Below are 19,050 nucleotides of genomic sequence, written 5' to 3' on the forward strand. Positions count from 1 at the left end.
TAAGGAGTTTGGTACTGGATAGGAATTGCTGAACAAAATTTAATTCTGACATACTGGACCTCCTTCCGGCTGAAGGAAAATCTAACAGCAGGCCTCAGGGTGAAGGTAAAAGAAACGTGCTTTAGCTAAGGTTTTCTCCACGGAAAGGAAATCAGCCCCGCAAGATGTACAGAGCACCGCCCTATTCCTCAGTAAAAGAATATGCACAACGAAGGTCCAACACAGCCCTTTCCTTCATAACAGACACAACACCACATCGCCGACGGTCAAAAAGCCCAGCGCTCACTATTGTGTTAGCACCGGCGGCGGAAGCACTGATTCCCTACCACAACGTTAAAGAGTCCTTCTTTGTTCAGCCCCGGCCAGTACTCAGAGAGCGGTGTTCTTCCGCGCTCGCCGGGCAGTCCCCGCCCCCCCCGCAGCCTTGGAGAGCTGCCATTCGGCACCGGAGTTGCTCCGCGCTCCCAGAATGCACCGGCAGTCCGCGGGAAACCAAAATGGCGAAGGGCTGTAGCGAAGTGGGCTGTGTTTGAGACCGGTGTAAGAACGCTGTCTTTACCCCCAACCCTCGTCCCCAAGGACCTCGGTTTGTGCGTGCGTATGTGCGGGTTGCCCGGTGGGGCGGGTGCCCAGTAAGTGCTTGGACTCGCAGGGGAAGCGCCCACGGAGACGTGATTGGTTGTTTTTTCCTGTATGAAGCGGTTGGCACCACTGAAGTGACCGAATGAGGTGAGAGACCTTGGCCTGGGAACCGACTCTTCCGGAGGCGGTGGGGGCGGGGGGAAGGAGGAAGAAAGGAAGCAAGTATAAAAGGGAAAGATGGAGGATCGGGGTGGGGGTGGGGGCTCCTGTATGTGGGTGCCTTTGCATTTGTGTGTATGTTGAAAAGAATGGATGGAAAGGAGTAGTCAGTTGAGTGCTGGAGAAAATAGGGACTAAAGCAGCGAGCAGGGCGTTGGGGGAATCCGTTGGAGGAACAAGATAAAACATTGAGACGGGGAAGCTGCATTTGGAGGGCAGGAAGGAACCTGGGGGCGGGAGACGGTTGGAGGGGCAGGATGAACCTGGTGACGAGGGGGTGGGGAACCGAGGGGAGGAGCCGTTGGGAAATGGGCAGAGAGAGATGTGGGGAGCAGAGTGGAGGGTCTACCTAGGATCTTAGGGGCGCAAAGGGAACCGGAGGGTGGTGGAATTGTGTGGAATTGGAGTAAGGAGGTCTAATGTAAGTGTTGGATGGAGTATTAGGATAAGGGGAACACTGAAGAGCCTGGAAGCAAATCCTTAAGCTTAAAGGGAAGAAGTGGGAGGAAAAGTGAGATAAATGAGGAAAAGGTACCTTATATTTGGAGTACATCAAGACTGAGGCATTTCTTCTGTTTAATTAAATCTAACTCATATCCCTACTCAGATGTAGACTTGTATTCATTTTTACAACTGAAGTAATTAAGGTTTAAGGAATTTTAACTAATTTGCCAAGATTTCTTAATACATTTCGGTAGTGCCAGAACTGTAACTGACTGTTTTACAATCTGGAGTCCTTGGTTGCTAGAGTTTTTCTTTGGAAGCAATTAGAGGGAACAGATGGATTTATCAGAGTGATTTGACGAACAGTAAGGGTTCATGAACAATGGGAAAAGGGTTATGGAATGTTAGTCTGTTCTTTAAAACATTTAACTTTGGTTAAAGATAGAAACCATCTAATACTAATTCAAATATGAAAACCTAGGTAAGGCCTGTCTGTATAACTTATAGGAAAGAGCCATGTGAGGTCAGTACAGAGCTAGAAATATGTAAATAGTGCCTGATTTAATTTAACTCTAGATGCTTCAGTGGTAATAGCAGTAACTTTCTCCTGCAGATCGATTCCCTGTGACCCTCCCGTATACCTTGCCTACAGGCTGGTTTCAATTCCCAAGTTTTCATTCTCTCTTGGGAATTCCATTTCTTGGCAGTAAATTTCAAAGGCAGTTGAATAAAAGTATTTAAAAGTGGATAAAAGAAAAAACTTAAATTCTTAGGTGACCTTTTCAAAGGTTTGAAAATGCTTTAAATGGAGCCGTTTTGACTAACAGCTTTAGATGCCAGGTAGTTGAGGCAAGGAAGAATTGATTTAAAATTTCTTAATATAAAGTATTCTATTTTCTATTTGAAATGTTATTTACACTGCAAGTATTTGCACTGGTAGCTTGGGAGGGAATATGGGATGATGTTTTGTTTCTAAATATAAAAATATTTGAATTGACATTTTAAAGTTTGTTCACCTTCAATTTTTTTGAGTGCTAAAAGTGTTCTAAATATTTGAATTAAGAATGCACCTGTTTCCTGATACTGCATATTTATGTTAATGGGCATTAACGGAATACAACTATCCGGATTAAATGCACACACAATTTTAGAACTAGATATATAGAAATCTGGTTAGACCTTTTTTCCTAGATGAAGCAAGTATATTTGATAGTTCTTTAAAATATGCCTGTTGCCTCAAAGCTGTGTTAAGAAGGAAATTTTATTCTGTATTTTGCTGTTGTAAACTCTTTGATGTCATGGATTATAAATATACCATTTCATTACCTCTTGACTGAAAGGATAAATTGCTTTATTCATATTTCAGCATAATCTTTTTTTTTTTTTTTTTTTTGAGACAGAGTCTCACTCTGTTGTCTGAGCTAGAGTACCCTGGCGTCAGCCTAGCTCACAGCAACCTCTAACTCCTGGGCTCAAGCAATCCTTCTGCCTCAGCCTCCCAAGTAGCTGGGACTACAGGCATGTGCGTCCATGCCCGGCTAATTTTTTCTATATATTTTTAGTTGGCCAATTAATTTCTTTTTATTTTTAGTATAGACAGGGTCTCACTCTTGCTCAAGCTGTTTTCAAACTCCTGACCTTGAGCCATCCACCCTCCTCAGCCTCCCAGAGTGCTAGGATTACAGGTGTGAGCCACCGCACCATCCTATATTTCAGCATAATCTTTACATCAGACTTTAGGAAACTGGCAGTATAGTGGTAATCTATTTTAACAGATGGGTAAATTTGCCTGTGAGGTGTTGCCATGGCCAACATCTGTAGGTTGGTGAGTCTTAAAGTAAAACTTAACTGCTGTTTCAGTCTGTATTTCTGTGAATGATATTCCTAGGTTCTTATTTTTATGCTTTGTTTCCACTGTTCTCCAGGAAAAGTTGTTTATTGCCGTGAAATCCAGTATAATAACCCTAAATTGGAATGTAGAAGTTTCCTTCTGGATGTTTCTTATGTATTAAGGAGGTGCTATCCAATAGAACTTTATGCAGTGATGGTAATGTTCTGTATCTGCTGTATCTAGTATGTTAGCCACTAGCCACATGTGATTATTGAACACTAGATATGTCACTAGTGAGACTGAGAATTGAATTTATAATTTAATTCATTAAAACTAAAATCTAAATGGCCATATGTAGCAGTGGCCAATGTATTGGACAGCACAGTATTAGGGGTTATTGCATCCATGTATTAGGAGTGGTAGCATTCATTAACTGTGGAAACCACAGGAACCCAAGGGTGAGGAACTGTGTTAGAACTAAGGAAGTCCAAATTGTCTTTGTACATTTTAAGATGAATATTCCTTATTTTTGCCACATACCATGTCTTCATATTTTTGTTTTTATAATATATAACGTTGTAAAAGAATGATGAAGGTAGCGACCCCTCTGATCTTTTTAAGATATAAGAGTCTGCTTCCTGTGTCAAAAAGTAACAAAAATGAATGTTAGTTTACTTTGTTATTTTTAAAAGCTTACTTTGTTGTTTTTATACTTCAGTTAAAAAAACTTTTTATTAAGGAAAATTCCAAACATATACAAAGTGAACAGAACAGTATAATGAACTTTTATGTATCTATTCTTGTTTCATTTATCTACTCACTCCCCATTCCACTCCATTGTCTTTAAACATTTTTTAAGGTAAAATTTGCATATTGAAATTCACAAATCTTAACTCTTCAGTTATTTAAATGACAGTTTTATTGAGATATAATTCACATAACCATATTTATATGTACACAATTCACATGTACCCTTTAAGGTGTACAATTCAGCGATTTTAGTATATTCACAGAGTTGTGTACTATCTAATTTCAGAGCATTTTCATCACCCCAAAAAGAAAATCTGTATCCATTAGCAGCCACTTCCCTCCCCCTCCTCTACATAGCCTCTGGCAACCAGTATATTTACTTTCAGAGTCTATAGATTTTACTCTTCTGGACATTTCATGGAATTACACTATTTGTGGCCTTTTGTGTCTGGCTTCTTTCACTGAGTGTAATGTCTTCAAGATAATATCCATGTCGTAGCATGTATAGGCACTTCATTTCTTTGCATGGCTAAATATTTCATTGTATGAATATACCATATTTTGTTTTTAAGTTGATGGACTTTTGGATTGTTTTCCACTTTTTAGCTATTATAAGTAATGCTATTATGACCATTCATGTACAGGTTTTGTGTGAACATATGTTTTTATTTCTCATGGGTGTATGTCTAGGAGTAGAATTGCTGGGTCAGATGGTAACTATGTGTTTAACATTTTGAGGAACTGCCAAACTGTCAAAGACACTGCACCATTCTACATTCTCACTGGCAATTATGAAGTTTTCAATTTCTCATGTCTTCACTGATACTTGTTGTTGTCTGTCTTTTTAAATAACTATCTTAGTGGGTATGAAGTGGCATTTCATTTTGGGTTTGATTTGCATTTCCCTTATGGCTAATGATGTTGAGCATCTTTCTTTGTACTTATTGGCCATTCGTATACTTTCTTTAGATAACTATTTAGTCTTTTGCCTATTTTAAAAATTGTGTTGCCTTTTTATTGGTGAGTTGTAAGAGTTCCCTAAATATTTTGGATACAAGTTCCTTATCAGATGTAACATGTAACTTGTAACATTTTGTAGCATGTAACTTGTAAACACTTTTTCCCATTCTGTGGATTGTCTTTTTATTTTCTTGATGGTGTCCTTTGAAGCATGAAAGTTTTTCATTTTGATGAAGTCCAATTTAACTGTTTTTGATTTTTTTTTACTTCTGCTTTTGATGTCACATCTAAGAAACCATTGCCTATCAAGGTTACAAAGATTTACTCCTCTGCTTGCTTCTAAGAGTTTTATAGTTTTAGCTCTTTTTTTTTTCTTTGAGACAGAGTCTCACTTTGTTGCCCAGGCTAGAGTGAGTGCCATGGCTTCAGCCTAGCTCACAACAACCTCAGACTCCTGGGCTCAAGCGATACTACTGCCTCAGCCTCCCGAGTAGCTGGGACTACAGGTATGCCCCACCATATCTGGCTAATTTTTTCTATATATATTAGTTGGCCAATTAATTTCTTTCTATTTGTGGTAGAGACGGGGTCTCGCTCTTGCTCAGGCTGGTTTCGAACTCCTGACCTTGAGCAATCCGCCCGCCTCGGCTTCCCAGAGTGCTAGGATTACAGGCGTGAGCCACTGGCCCAGCCTAGTTTTAGATCTTACATTTATGTCTGTGATCCATTTTGAGTTGATTTTATATATGGTGTCAGGTAGGGGTTCAACTTCAGTCTTTTCCATGTGAATTCTTCATGTGGTACTTATTTTCCAGTATCATTTTTTTTTTCTATTCAAAGAGGGATAACTCAATCCAGTACCATTTGTTAAAAGACTATTTTTTCCTCGTTGTTTTGACAATTTTGTCGAAATTCAGTTGACCATACATATAAGGATTTATTTCTGAATTCTCAATTTTATTCCATTGATTTCTGTGTCTGTACTTATGACTGTACTATAACATCTTAATTACTGTTTCTTTCGTAGTAAGTTTTGAAATTGGGAAGTGAGTCCTCAGGTTTTGTCTTTCTTTTTCAAGATTAGCTATTCGGGGTTCTTTGCTTTTTTCCATATGACTTTTAGGATCTGTCAGTCTCTGTTAAAAAGGGCAACTGGAATTTTGGGAGGTATTGTATTGAATCTATAGATCAGTTTGGGGAGAATTGCCATTTTAATATTGTCATCATCCGTGAATATGGAATACCTTTCATTTATGTAGGTCTTATTTATTTTTTTTAAATTTTTACTTTTTAGAGACAGGGTCTCACTGTCACCCAGGCTGCAGTACAGTGGTGCAATCATAGCTCGCTGCAGTCTCAAACTCCTGGGTTCAAGCAATCCTCCCACCTCAGCCTCCTGAGTAGGTAGGACTATAGACGTCTGTCCCCAAGACCAGCTAAGTGTTTTTTTTTTTGGTAGATGGGGGTCTCACTTTGTTGCCCAGGCTGGTCTCAAATTCTGGGCTCAAGTGATTCTCCTGCCTTGGCCTCCCAAAATGCTGGGATTATAGGAGTGAGCCACTGTGCCTGGCCTGGGTAGGTCTTATTTAATATCTTTCTCTGATGGTATGTAGTTTTCATTGTACAAGTCTTGTATTTCTTCTGCTAAACTTATTCCTAAATATTTTATTCTTTTTGGCACTATAATAAATGGAATTTTTAAAATTTCATTTTCAGATTGTTCATTGCTAGTATACAGAAATGCATTTGATTTTTGTATATTGATCTTGTATCCTGCAACCTTAATTCATTTATTATAATAGTTTTGGTTGAGGGGTGGTGGTGGAGGTTCTTAATCACTTTTTGAATTTTATAGGAGAGTTTTTGCTCACAGTATCAATTTTTGTAACTTCATATATGTTGATGAAATACTATTGATGACTATTGATTTTAAAGGATAATCTATATAAGAATTAAAATAATTATATAAAAGTTGGTGTTGGGCTCTAATGTAGGTTTATATTTAGGTACAGCAAGTCTATTCTTGATTCTCACTTTAGGAAATGACTGAACATGTCCGATTTACTGTGTACCGTACCATCTCCCATAGCCATTTAGTGTGTGTGTGTGGGGGGGATAAAAGATGCCTCAGTGTTTTCTCTAGCATACTCTTAGGTGTACCCATATACCTTGGCAATGAGGAATGCTTTGCTACTCTCAATTGGTGATTATAAGATGTCATCATTTGTAATTGTAAGACAAATCTACATTTCGTAGACATAATAAAATGTGAAAATTATGTGTCCTTTAATTAATTACTTCTCTAGGCATTAGGATCCATTGTACATTTTTTTTTTTTTTTTTAATGACAGGGGTTTTGCTATGTTGCCCAGTCTGGTCTAGAACTAGCCTCAAGCAGTCCTCCTGGCCTGGCTTCCCAGAGTGCTGGGATTACAGGCGTGAGCTGCTACACTCAGCCTGTTGTACATTTTTAGGCACAGGAGTGAGTGATTAAAACTGGTTCTCCTTACTGAAAGTGCATTATATAGGCCATGAGGCTAGTGGCAGGAAGATCAGTTGGGAGTTGATAGCAATAGTGTAAGTGAGAGCTGAAAATGACCTGAAATAAGGCAATGGTTGTAGGATATATCTGGGAAGTGGTCTTTAAGGAAGAATCGGTAGGATTTGGTGAATATTTATTTGGAGAATAAGGGAAAAGGGAGGAATCAAGGATGACAGATTTCTAGTTTGAGAGATGGTCAGGTAGTAATGGCATTGACTGAGATAGGGAATACTGGAGGAAGGAAAGGAGTTTGAAGAAAATGATGTCAGTTTTGCTAAGTTAAAGGTGCTGGGAGAATCCAGATAGAGATGTCTAGTGGACTATTGGAAATAAGGGTCTGAAGCTTTTGAGATAGAATGGGGCAGAAAACAAAAGATTCAGAAATTGTCAACAGATAAAAATTAGGTGAAGCATTAGGAGAACATGACTACTCAGCATAAGTAAAATATATAGGACAAGAGAAGGGAACCCTAGGCAACTCCAGCCTTTTAAATGGTTGGTAGAAGAGGAAGAATCAGTAGTCATACACACACTATGGGTGACAGACATCTCAGAAACTAAGAGAAGAAAATTTCAAGAAATAGGCCATGATCATTAGTTATTATACAAAGGTTGAATACAATGAAAACTGAAATTAGAACATTGGTATTTGGTTATTTGGAGGTCTTTGATGTAATTGTTAACAATGATTAGGATAGAGGTCAGCTTGCAATAGATTGAGTAAGTGAAAGTGCTTTTCTAAGTTTGTGAAAAGGATGAGAAAAAAGAATAAGTAATTTGTAAGGATTTTTATTTTTGCTTGTTTTTAATTTGATTTTGATTATGGCAGATTTGCACCAAGGAGAGTTGGTGGGTATTTGAAATAAAGGAAAGGAGATTATTGATGAAATGAGATTCTTGAGGATATGAGATCTCTTCATACTACTGGAGAGAAGAGGCTTATTCTTAGAGAAATGGGTTAGGTAAGTGCTTTTGTGGATGGGTTTAGGGAAAAAGGGGTGGGGAGAAAGTTGAGAAATTTGATATTTTGTAGCTTCTGTTTTTTTCCTTTTTTTGAGACAGAGTCTCTGTTGCCCGGGCTAGAGTGTCGTGGTGTCAGCCTAGCTCACAGCAACCTCAAACTCCTGGGCTCAGGCGATCTTCGTGCCTCAGCCTCCTGAGTTAGCTAGAACTACAGGCATGTGCCACCCTGCCCTGCTAATTTTTTCTATATATTTTTAGTTGTCCAGCTAATTTCTTACTATTTTTAGTAGAGACGGGGTCTCGCTCTTACTCAGGCTGGTCTTGAACTCCTGAGCTCAAACGATTCGCCTACCTTAGCCTCCTGGAGTGCTAGGATTACAGGCGTGAGCCACCACAGCTAGCCATGGATTCGTTTCTGACACAGCAAATGTTCCTTATCAGGCCAAAGAAGACATTCCAGCGGCTTCTGTTTTTTTCTTAACTGCCCAGTAGATCTTTCGCCACTGTCCTCTTTCTGAAGGTTTGTACATCAGAAATGATTATATCTTAGAAAAGTTATTTGTTTGTACATTAATACTTTGCATTTATGTCTAGTTATAGCACTTACACTTTTTGAAAACTATCTTATCAGTTTTCTCCTGATCTCAAGTTCCCTGACAACTGGAGAATAGGTCTTACTCATCTTGAACTTTCAGCTCATTGAGGAGTATCTGGCACATGAACCACTTTCCTAGTCCTAGGAGAGCTTTTTGTTTTTTTAGAATTACTGTTTTATAATATTAAGATGCTTTAAACATACAGAGATAGAGACAATATAAACTAATTTTTATTGAGAAGAGAAAGCATTATTTCCTGCTATTCTCACATTAGTTTAAGGTTCTTTTGGGTACTTGAACCCCCTCTATTGACTCTCAGTCTGATCTTTTATTTTTTTATTTTTTAATTGCAGGAAATTATGAGAGTACAAACATTTTGGTTACATTTTATATGTGATCTGATCTTTTGACAGCCGTTCCATGATTAAATAGATAGGTAGTTTGTGCAGCCCTGGTTAAAAGCACTTACCTAGTACTAAAAATACTTTTATAATTTCAAAACATTCTCACATAATATGGTTTTGGATACTAGTGATATTACCTTAAACATGAGTTAACAACAAATATCTCTTGGGTGCTCATCTTGAAGAAAGTACTGTACTTTGGTATATTGTATGTTATGGAGAATTCTTTTTCTTACTTGTTCAACATATATATTGAGGACCTTCTGTGCAGAATATAGTTACAGGTGCTAGAGATAACATTGTTGAACAACATGGACATTTTCACTGCCCTTGTGGAGTATGCTGTATGGTTGGGGATGGTGAGGAAGGGAGGGAGACACACACACATGAAATGAGTAAACACACAGCATCATCTTGTATTATGTTTGCTGTTCAACTTTGACTTTAGTCATGAGGAAACAGTAAGGCATCCAGAATATGGAGGATGCTACCAGAGAGCTGACTGCAAAAATGTCCAATGTTAGAAAAAAACAAAAACCAAAAACAAAAGTACAGTTGAGATTAAAAGAGTAAAAAGAGATATAATAATCAAGTGCAGTATGCCAATATTGTTTCGATCCTGGATGTTGAAAAAAGCTATAAAGGACATTTTTGTGTTTTTAAATGTGGGGTGTACATTGGGACAGTGGTCCCCAACCTTTTTGGCACCAGGGACTATTTTCATGGAAGACAATTTTTCCACAGATGAGGGGGGGGATAATTTTGGGATGATTCAAACACATTACATTTATTGTGCACTTTAGTTTTATTATTATTACATTGTAATATATAATGAAATAATTATGCAACTCACCATAGGTTGGGCACCCCTGCATTGGGCAATAATCAATCAGTGAAGCCAGGTACGGTGGCACACACCTATAATAATGTAATATTATTATAACATGTTATAATAATATAATGTAATCCCAGTTACTCAGGAGACTAAGGCAGAAGGAACACTGGCGTTTAGGAATTCAAGTCCAACCTGGGCAACATATTGAGACCCCATATCTAAAAAAAAAATTTTGGTGTGATAATGGTCTCGAGGCTATGTAGGAGGAAATTCATTGTTTTAAGAGGATACATGCTGATATTTAAGGGTAAAGTGTCATGATGTCTACAACTTTCAAATGGATTAGCAAAAAAATTGTATGTGGGGAGAGAAAGAGAGAAGGAAGGAAAACAAGTGTTGAAATAGTAATTGATGAATCTAGATGAAGGATATGCTGGTGATTATTCTGTAGTCATTCCTCGGTATCCAATGGGGGATTGGTTCTAGGCCCCCTCCCCGCCATGGATACCGAAATCTATGGATATTCAAGTCCCTTATATAAAATGGTATAGTATTTGCATATAACCTAACCACATTTCCCTGTATACTTAAATCATCTCTAGGTTATTTATAATATCTATTAGAATGTAAATGTAATGTAAATAGTTGTTATGGTATATTTTAAAAATTTGTGTTATTATTTATTTATTTTTAGAGACAAGATCTTGCTCTGTTGTCCAGTTTGAAGTATAGTGACACAATCATAGCTCTCTGTAACCTGGAATCCCTGGGCTCCAGCAATCCTGCCTCAGCTCCCCAAGTAGCTGGGACTACATGTACAAGCCCAGCTGATTTTTTTTTTTTTTTTTTTTGAGACAATCTCACTTCATTGCCCTGAGTGTGGTGGCGTCAGCCTAGCTCACAGCTGTCTGAAACTTCTGGCCTCAAGCAATCCTCAGCAATGCCTCAGCCTCCTGAATAGCTGGGACTACAGGCACATACCACCATGCCCGGCTAATTTTTATATTTTCAGTAGAGATAGGGTCTTGCTCTTGCTCAGGCTGGCCTTGAACTCCTGAGCTCAAACAATCCTTCTGCCTTGGCCTCCCAGAGTGCTAGTATTATAGGCGTGAGCCACTGTGCCTGGCCTAATTTTTAAAAATTATTTGTAGAGATGGAGTCTTGCTGTGTTGGGCAGGCTGGTCTCAAACTCCTGGGATTTAAGCAGTCCTCTCACCCCAGTTTCCCAAAGTGCTGGGATTATAGGCCTGAGCCACCATTTCTAGCCTAAAATTTGTATTATTTTTATTGTTGTATTGTTATTTTTTATTATTTGTTTTCGTATATGTTCGATTCATGCTTGAATCCATGGATGTGGAACTGATAGGCATGGAGGGCTGGCTGTATTCTTTAGAATATTTTTATTTGCCAGTTTTCAAAATAAAGAACTAGGAAAATGGAATGTAATTATCATAGGTTGTAATAAGTGTTTTAAAAAACAAGATTATCTGACAGAATATTGGAGAGTACATTTTGGTAGTAGTTGCAGTCATGCATTGCTAATGACAGAGATATGTTTTGAGATATGTGTCCTTAGGTGATTTTGTCATTTTGCAGACTTCGGAGTATATTTATACAAATCTAGATGGTATAGCTTACTACACATCTAGCTGTATGGTACAGGTTATTGCTCTGAGGCTACAAACCTGTGGCAGTTGTAACAATGTTATTTGTATATCTAAACATATTCAAATATAAAAGGTGGAATAAAAATATAAATTGTTACACCTGTATAGGGTACTTATTATGAATGCAGCCTGTAGGAAGTGCTCTGGATGAGTTGAGTGGAGAGTGAATGTGAAGGCCTGCATTACCGTACACTGCTGTAGACTTTATCAACACTGTACACTAAGGCTACATAAAATTTATTAAATTTTTCTTCAGTAATAAATTTATTGTAAATATTTTGCTTTATAAACTTGTAAATATTTTTAAACTTTTTGATTTTTTGTAATAACACTTAGCTTAAAATACACATTGTACAGCTGTACAAACATTTTCTTTCTTTATATTCTTATTCTGTAAGCTTTTTTTCTCTTTAAAATTTTTTATTTTTGCTTTTTAAACTTTTTGTTAAACTCAAAGAGATTAGCCTAGGCCTATACAGGGTCAGGATCATCAATGTCATTGTCTTCCACCTCCACACCTTATCTCACTGGAAGGTCTCAGGGGCGGTAACATTAACGTAGCTGTTATTTCCTATGAGAACAAGGCCTTGTGGAATACCTCCGGAAGGACCTGCCTGAGGCTGACTTACAGTTAATTTTTTTATAAGTAGAAAGTGTATATTCTAAAATAATGATAAAAAGTATAGTATAGTTGGCCCTGTGTATCTGTGGGTTTTGTGTCTGTGGATTCAACCAACCAAGGATCAAAAAATAACAGTATTTGAGCCAGGCATGGTGGCTTGCACCCGTAATCTGATCTACTCGGGAGGCTGAGGCAGGAGGATGATCGCTTGAGCCCAGGAGTTTTGAGGCTGCAGTGAGCTGTGATTGTGCCATTTGCACTCCAGCCTGGGCCACAGAGTGAGGCCTCATCTCTTAAAAATTTTTTTTAAAAAAGAAAGAAAATAAAATATTTGCAGGATTTGGAACCCTTGGGAATGTGCGGATATGAAGGACTAACTTCTTGTATCTGCATGTTGTGCAGGGCAGACTGTGGGACTTGAGCATCTATGGATTCTGGTATTCTCGGGAGGTTCTGGGACCAATCCCCTGCAGATACCAAAGGATGACTATAGTAAATACACAAACCAGTAACATAGTCATTTATTATCATTATTAAGTATTATGTATTGTCCATAATTGTATATGCTAGACTTGTATATGACTGGCAGTGCAGTAGATTTATTTACATTAGCGTCACCATAAACATGAGTAATTGTATTTTGCTATGACATTACTATGGCTATGATGTCACTAGGTGATAGGAATTTTTCAGCTCCATTAATAATTTTATGGGACCATTGTCATATATGCAGTCCATCATTAACTGAAATGTCATTACATGGCTCATGACTACTTAGAAGGATCAGCTATGTAAAAAATGGAGGAAGTGGGAGGGCAGTTTTTGTTGGTAAGTACAATACCACGAATGCCTTGGGTGGGAAAGATCTTGGTTTTTGAAGAATTGATAGGCAGCCTGTGTGACTGAATCTTGAGATGCAAGGACATATTCCTCTGTCTTTGAAAGAAATGTGTGATATTTGATTTGTAGCATATTTAACCTAATATTTTGATGTTCCAGTTTTGTTAGTGTTTGAAGAACTATTTATAAAATCATTTTGTATTTATCTATATGATTCTCTTAAATGCAGACCTTTCAAAAAGTATACTTAAAGACAGTTGTCTTTTAGCATCAAAATCAGGGGCAGCCAGCTGCAGGTTGAGTATCCCTTATTGAAATGAAATGCTTGGGACCAGAAGTGTGTTGGATTTTGATTTTTTCAGATTTTGGAATATTTGCATATATATGAGATCTTGGGGATGAGACCAAAGTTTAAATGTGAAATTCATTTTTCTTTCTTTCCTTCTTTCCTCTTTTCCTTCTTCCCTTCCTCCATTCCTCCCTTCCTCCCTCTAGTTATTTAATTAATTAATTTTTTAGAGACAAGGTCTCACTTTGTGGGCCAGGTTGGAGTGCATTGGCATGATTACAGCTAACTGCAACCTCAAACTCCTGGGCGTAATCAAGATGCCTGCCTCAGCCTCCCAAGTAGTTGAGACTATAGGTGTGCACTGCCACGACTGGCTACTTTTTTAAAATGTTTTGTAGAGACAGAGACTCTATGTTGCCCAGGTTGGTCTCTAACTCTTAGCCTCAAGCATTCTGCCCGCCTTGGCCTCCCAAAGTGCTGTGATTAGAGGAGTGAGCTACTGCACCTGGCCAATTTATGTTTCATATATGTCTTTTACACATAGCCTGATGGTAATTTTATTTTTCCCTTGGGGACACTGATTAAATTGTGTTGTGCACCTGCATTTGACTACAGCCTGTTGTCACGTGGTCAGCTGTGGAAGGCATCATGTCAGTGCTCTAAAATTTCAGTTTTGGAGCATTTCAGATTTGGGATTTTCAGATTAGGGGTCCTCAACCTCTATTATTACTATCTCAGGAAGCTTAACAACCAAGTTGAGCCATCTCTAGAAATGTATCATTTCATCACTGGCAGGTGACTTCAGTTAGACCTGTAAAAAAAACCTTTTGTTTAAATATTCTGTGGACAGGATGCTTGCTAGTGTCAATGAATGACCTGATTTTACCACTTGTTAAATCTGAAAATATTCTTGGCTTTCCCACTGTATATGACCTTGGTTCATAATTGGGATCCAAAATGACAAATGAATAATTCAGTCTGTCTCAGAAACAGTGTGACTTACTAGAGTTTACCATATTAGAACAAAGAGCTTTGGGATTTAATGCACTGTTATCTGACTTTAAAATTTCAAGGAAGTGATTTTGAGTTCCAGATTTCTTATTTGTTAAACAGTAGTCTCTCCTTGCTATTTTATGGCATTGTTGTGAGGAGAAAATGAGATGTGAATGCTCTTGAGTAAGTTCAAAACTGTAGTAAGGTGAAGGTGTTTACAAGACCTTTTGATCTATCTGCCCTACTACCAAAGATCTAGTTCATACTTTCTTTTTAGCAATTGGAGCTTTTTAACTCTGGGATACAGTTAGTGGCTTCCAACAAGGACACCTCAATTTATTATTTCTTCCTTCTTGGTCTAAGGACAAAAGTCTGCAGGATTATAATGAAAATTCTGAATTGTTATTAGAGGCTCATTTATGTAGTGTAATCAATTTACCAATTCTGGACTTGAATGTGAATATATATGTGTCCTTAATTCACAGTTATCTATGGTTTTTATGTGTATTGTTGGCCTTGTTGGTTTTGGTGTTCTAAGTCTATAGTTAACCTTTCTCTGCTATCTGTTGTATATGTGAGATAACCAATCATCTCACAACTAATAAGCATCAATGATCTGCAAGCTAATATTGTTATTAGCATGTATTAAAATATCATTGTGGAGACATTCTGTTTTCCATTTGCACAAATAGTTTTGATGGCTGTGGCTATTGTGATGAAAAGATTTAACCTACTATCATATATATATATTAATCTGATATATTCTCGAAATCTCATACTGTCTCTAAATGTATGTTATTTCTTTGCCATTCAGAAAACACTTGATGTTATATTTAAGTGTCATCTATAGTTTTTTTTCAAAGTTTAGATTTATATTTTTATAGGCTATAAAAATCTTTTTGTGGTCACAAAAATATATGCTTGTTGTAGAAACCCAAACATGCAAAAATGTTCTATAAAACTGATTTTGTACTAAATATTAAGTTATTTAAGAATATTTTCTGTAATTTCATGAAGAGTACGAAAGCCACACTCAACTGAAACTGTAAACTCCTCTTGTCATTGCCTGACCTGTCAGATGGCTAAGCTATTTTTAATTCTGAACCTGAGGTCCAGGAGGAGAATTTACCTATGCTTTTAGTTTCAGTCTTTAAGTGAAGTGAAATTAAGCACAATTTTAGAAGATTTGGCTTTTTAATACATGAATAAATTTGGAGCTATCTGTAGTAGAATATGTGTTTTCATAGGATAGTGATATTTGCTTGATAAATGAAGGATTTACTTACCAGGATGTGGATTGATAAATTCAGGCTTTTTCATTAGATTATTTGAGAGATATTTTTAAGTACCTACTTTATGCCAGATACTATGAAAAGTTTTAGGTATCTAGTGATGAGCAAAATGTTTACTTTCAGTTGTAATTTAAAATTCTGTTTGTTTGCATGGAGTTACTAGGTTGTAAATTTCTAAAAAAATTGTTTGATTCTGTTTTTTTTTGTTTTGGGAGACAGAGTCTTGCTCTGTTGCTCCGGCTAGAGTGCAGTGCCATCATCATAGCTCACTGCAGCCTGGAATTCCTGGGCTCAAGGAATCCTCCTGCCTCAACTTCTCCAGTAGCTGGGACTGCAGGTGTGCACCACTAAGCCTGGCTAATTTTTTTATTTTTATTTTTTGTAGAGAAGCGGTCTGGGTATGTTGCTCAGGCTGCTCTTGAACCCCTGGCCTCAAGGGATCCTCCTACCTCAGCCCCCCAAAGTGCTGGGATTATAGGTGTGAGCCATCTCATCCATCCCAGAACAGTCTTTTGAAGTTCATTAACTTAATTTAATACTGAAAACATTGTTTTTGCTTCTCTTATTCTTTGCTGTAGATCAGTACTGGTTTATGGACCTGAGCTGAAAATCATTGCCTTAAAACAGCTATTTCAAGGGGAGGGATTGGGGAGCTCTGTGGTCTAATGTTAGGGAAAATTAGAAAGTATGTCTTAACATATTAAAGGCTTCAAAGAGGTTCTTCTGTGAAAAGACCCATAGTTTACTTGGTTATAGGAACCCTTTATTCACATACCAGCTGTTAACATTCTTTAGAACTGGTATTACAGAGAATACCCTTTTGAAATACTGCCATGGATGTTGATGTTACCAAGGGTTTGTCCTCACTACTTATCATTTTCTATCTTTTTTTTTTTTTGAGACAGAGTCTCGCTTTCTTGCCTAGGCTAGAGTGAGTGCCGTGGTGTCAGCCTAGCTCACAGCAACCTCAAACTCCTGGGCTCAAGCCTCCCGAGTAGCTGGGACTACAGGCATGCGCCACCATGCCCGGCTGATTTTTATATTATATACATTAGTTGGCCAATTAATTTCTTTCTATTTTTATGGTAGAGACGGGGTCTCGCTCAGGCTGGTTTCGAACTCCTGACCTTGAGCAATCCGCCCGCCTGGGCCTCCCAGAGTGCTAGGATTACAGGCGTGAGCCACCGCGCCCGGCCCATTTTCTGTCTTTTTAAACGTTAACTTTTAGTATTTACTGAAGTATTACTTGCTAAGAGTTTAAAACATCAAATACTTTAAAAGACTTTAACCAAAAAGATGCAGTTTCTTATTTGTTCTCTCCATCCCTTCCCACTCCTTATAGGCAGTTACTTTTTTTTTTTTTTTTTTTTTTTTGAGACAGAGTCTCACTTTGTTGCCCAGGCTAGAGTGAGTGCCGTGGCATCAGCCTGGCTCACAGCAACCTCAGTCTCCGGGGCTCAGTGATCCTACTGCCTCAGCCTCCCGAGTAGCTGGGACTACAGGCATGCGCCACCATGCCCGGCTAATTTTTTGTATATATATTTTTAGTTGGTCAATTAATTTATTTCTATTTTTGGTAGAGACGGGGTCTCGCTCAGGCTGGTTTCGAACTCCTGACCTTGAGCAATCCGCCCGCCTTGGCCTCCCAAAGTGCTAGGATTACAGGCGTGAGCCACCATGCCCGGCCTTGGCAGTTACTTTTAATCCTTAGTTGTTTCTGCTTTGCATTTCGATTCCTCAATTTTAGACATTTTCTTCCTATTAATATAATGTTACATGAGTAATTTCTCTTATAGCCCCTATCCCCATTCTTTCAATATGGTTATACAAAAAATTTCAAACCCTGTTTTCGTTTGTGATTATATAAAGATTGTTTACATATGAGCCACATAGGCTATGATACCTCAAAGTAGTGGTGAAAGTTAGTTAATACATGTAGAGAACTTAGAACAGTGCCAAACACTTGTTAGCTCATTTTAGCTGTTATTTCTAGAATTACATTTCTTTCTTACACAACTGGGTTTAAAAATTGCCTCAATAAAAACAAAATTTGTCTACTTTTCTTTGAACATTAAAATCTTCACACATCTTCAATTGTTCTATAAAGCTGTAGTCCCAACCCCCAGGCTGCAGACCAGTAAGGTCCACAGCCTGTTAGGGACAGGGCCTCAGAGCTCCCCCCGCCCCTTCTGTGGAAAAATTATCTTCCATGAAACAGATTCCTGGTGCCATAAAGGTTGGAGATCGCTGCTATAAAGTGTCTCATAGTGTATATTTTTACAATGTCAGTATGTATGTAATTTATCAGCTCCATTTATTTTTCTTAGAGATAACCTCCTGAAGCTCTTCTGGAATTCTGCTCTGATTTGGACTTGTCGCTGTCTAGATCTGCTGCACAGGGGTTGTACTGGGCCTTACATTTACCATCATTCTGGGAATTCCTTTTGCCTCTCTTCTGTGTTAGATCCTGTGCATCTCATGTCTATCTTTTATTTGGTTTACTGTTTCTCTTAGTATTTTCTATTAAGCTCAAAGAAAATGTGCCTGAGTGATAAATTTTGATGGATAATTGGCTGGTTATAAAGTAGATTTTTACTCAGGATTTATTTTCACTCAGATTTTTAAATGAATAGTTCCACTGTGTTTAGTTTATAACATAGCTGTAATGATAGTGTTATTATTATTAGTCTTTTGTTATTTGCATTTTTCTTTGTTTCTAAGCATAGTATCTTTATCCTTGATTTTCTTGGCACAGGTCTTTTTAATTCATTTTACTGGACATTTGGTGGCCTTTTTAATCTAGTGACTCCTGTCTTTCAGTTCTGGGATGTTTTCTGCTACTTTTTCTTTGATAATTTTCTCCTCCTTTGTTTCCCTGCTTTCACATGTTGAATTTCTTTGATCCTCTGATTTTTAAAAAATTATTTTCTGTATTATTTATCTTTGGTTCTTGTTCTAATGGAATTTTTATTTTGGTTGTGATTTTATATCTTAGAGCTCCTTTTTGTTTTCTCTCATTTCATGGATGCTATATTTTCTCAGCTCTCTGTGGATATTAATTACAGTTTTTTTTTTCCAGCAAAACCCTTTTTAATGTAAGCACAAGTAGATTGCATAAAACAAATTTATAAGTTGATGCATTATTATAAGGCAAAAACTTTTGTAACCATCCCAGAGTCAAGAAATAGAACATTGCCAGCCAACCCAGAAGCCTGAATTTC

The 19,050-nt window shown here is 37.7% G+C and overlaps 1 protein-coding gene across 3 annotated transcripts in view; it reads left to right on the forward strand.

Annotated features, from left to right (window-relative positions):
* The first annotated feature begins 440 nt into the window (after window positions 1-440).
* MTF2 (metal response element binding transcription factor 2) overlaps window positions 441-19,050 on the forward strand; it is a 62,849-nt gene continuing 44,239 nt past the window's right edge. For all 3 annotated transcript variants that reach the window (XM_075999860.1, XM_075999861.1, XM_012790929.3), the window contains exon 1: window positions 441-729. In XM_075999860.1, coding sequence (XP_075855975.1) covers window positions 725-729 — 5 coding nt within the window. In that variant the 5' untranslated portion in view covers window positions 441-724. The remainder of the gene's footprint in view (window positions 730-19,050) is intronic.

This window comes from Microcebus murinus, chromosome 2 (assembly GCF_040939455.1).
Source record: "Microcebus murinus isolate Inina chromosome 2, M.murinus_Inina_mat1.0, whole genome shotgun sequence".
NCBI classification, from domain to species: domain Eukaryota; kingdom Metazoa; phylum Chordata; class Mammalia; order Primates; family Cheirogaleidae; genus Microcebus; species Microcebus murinus.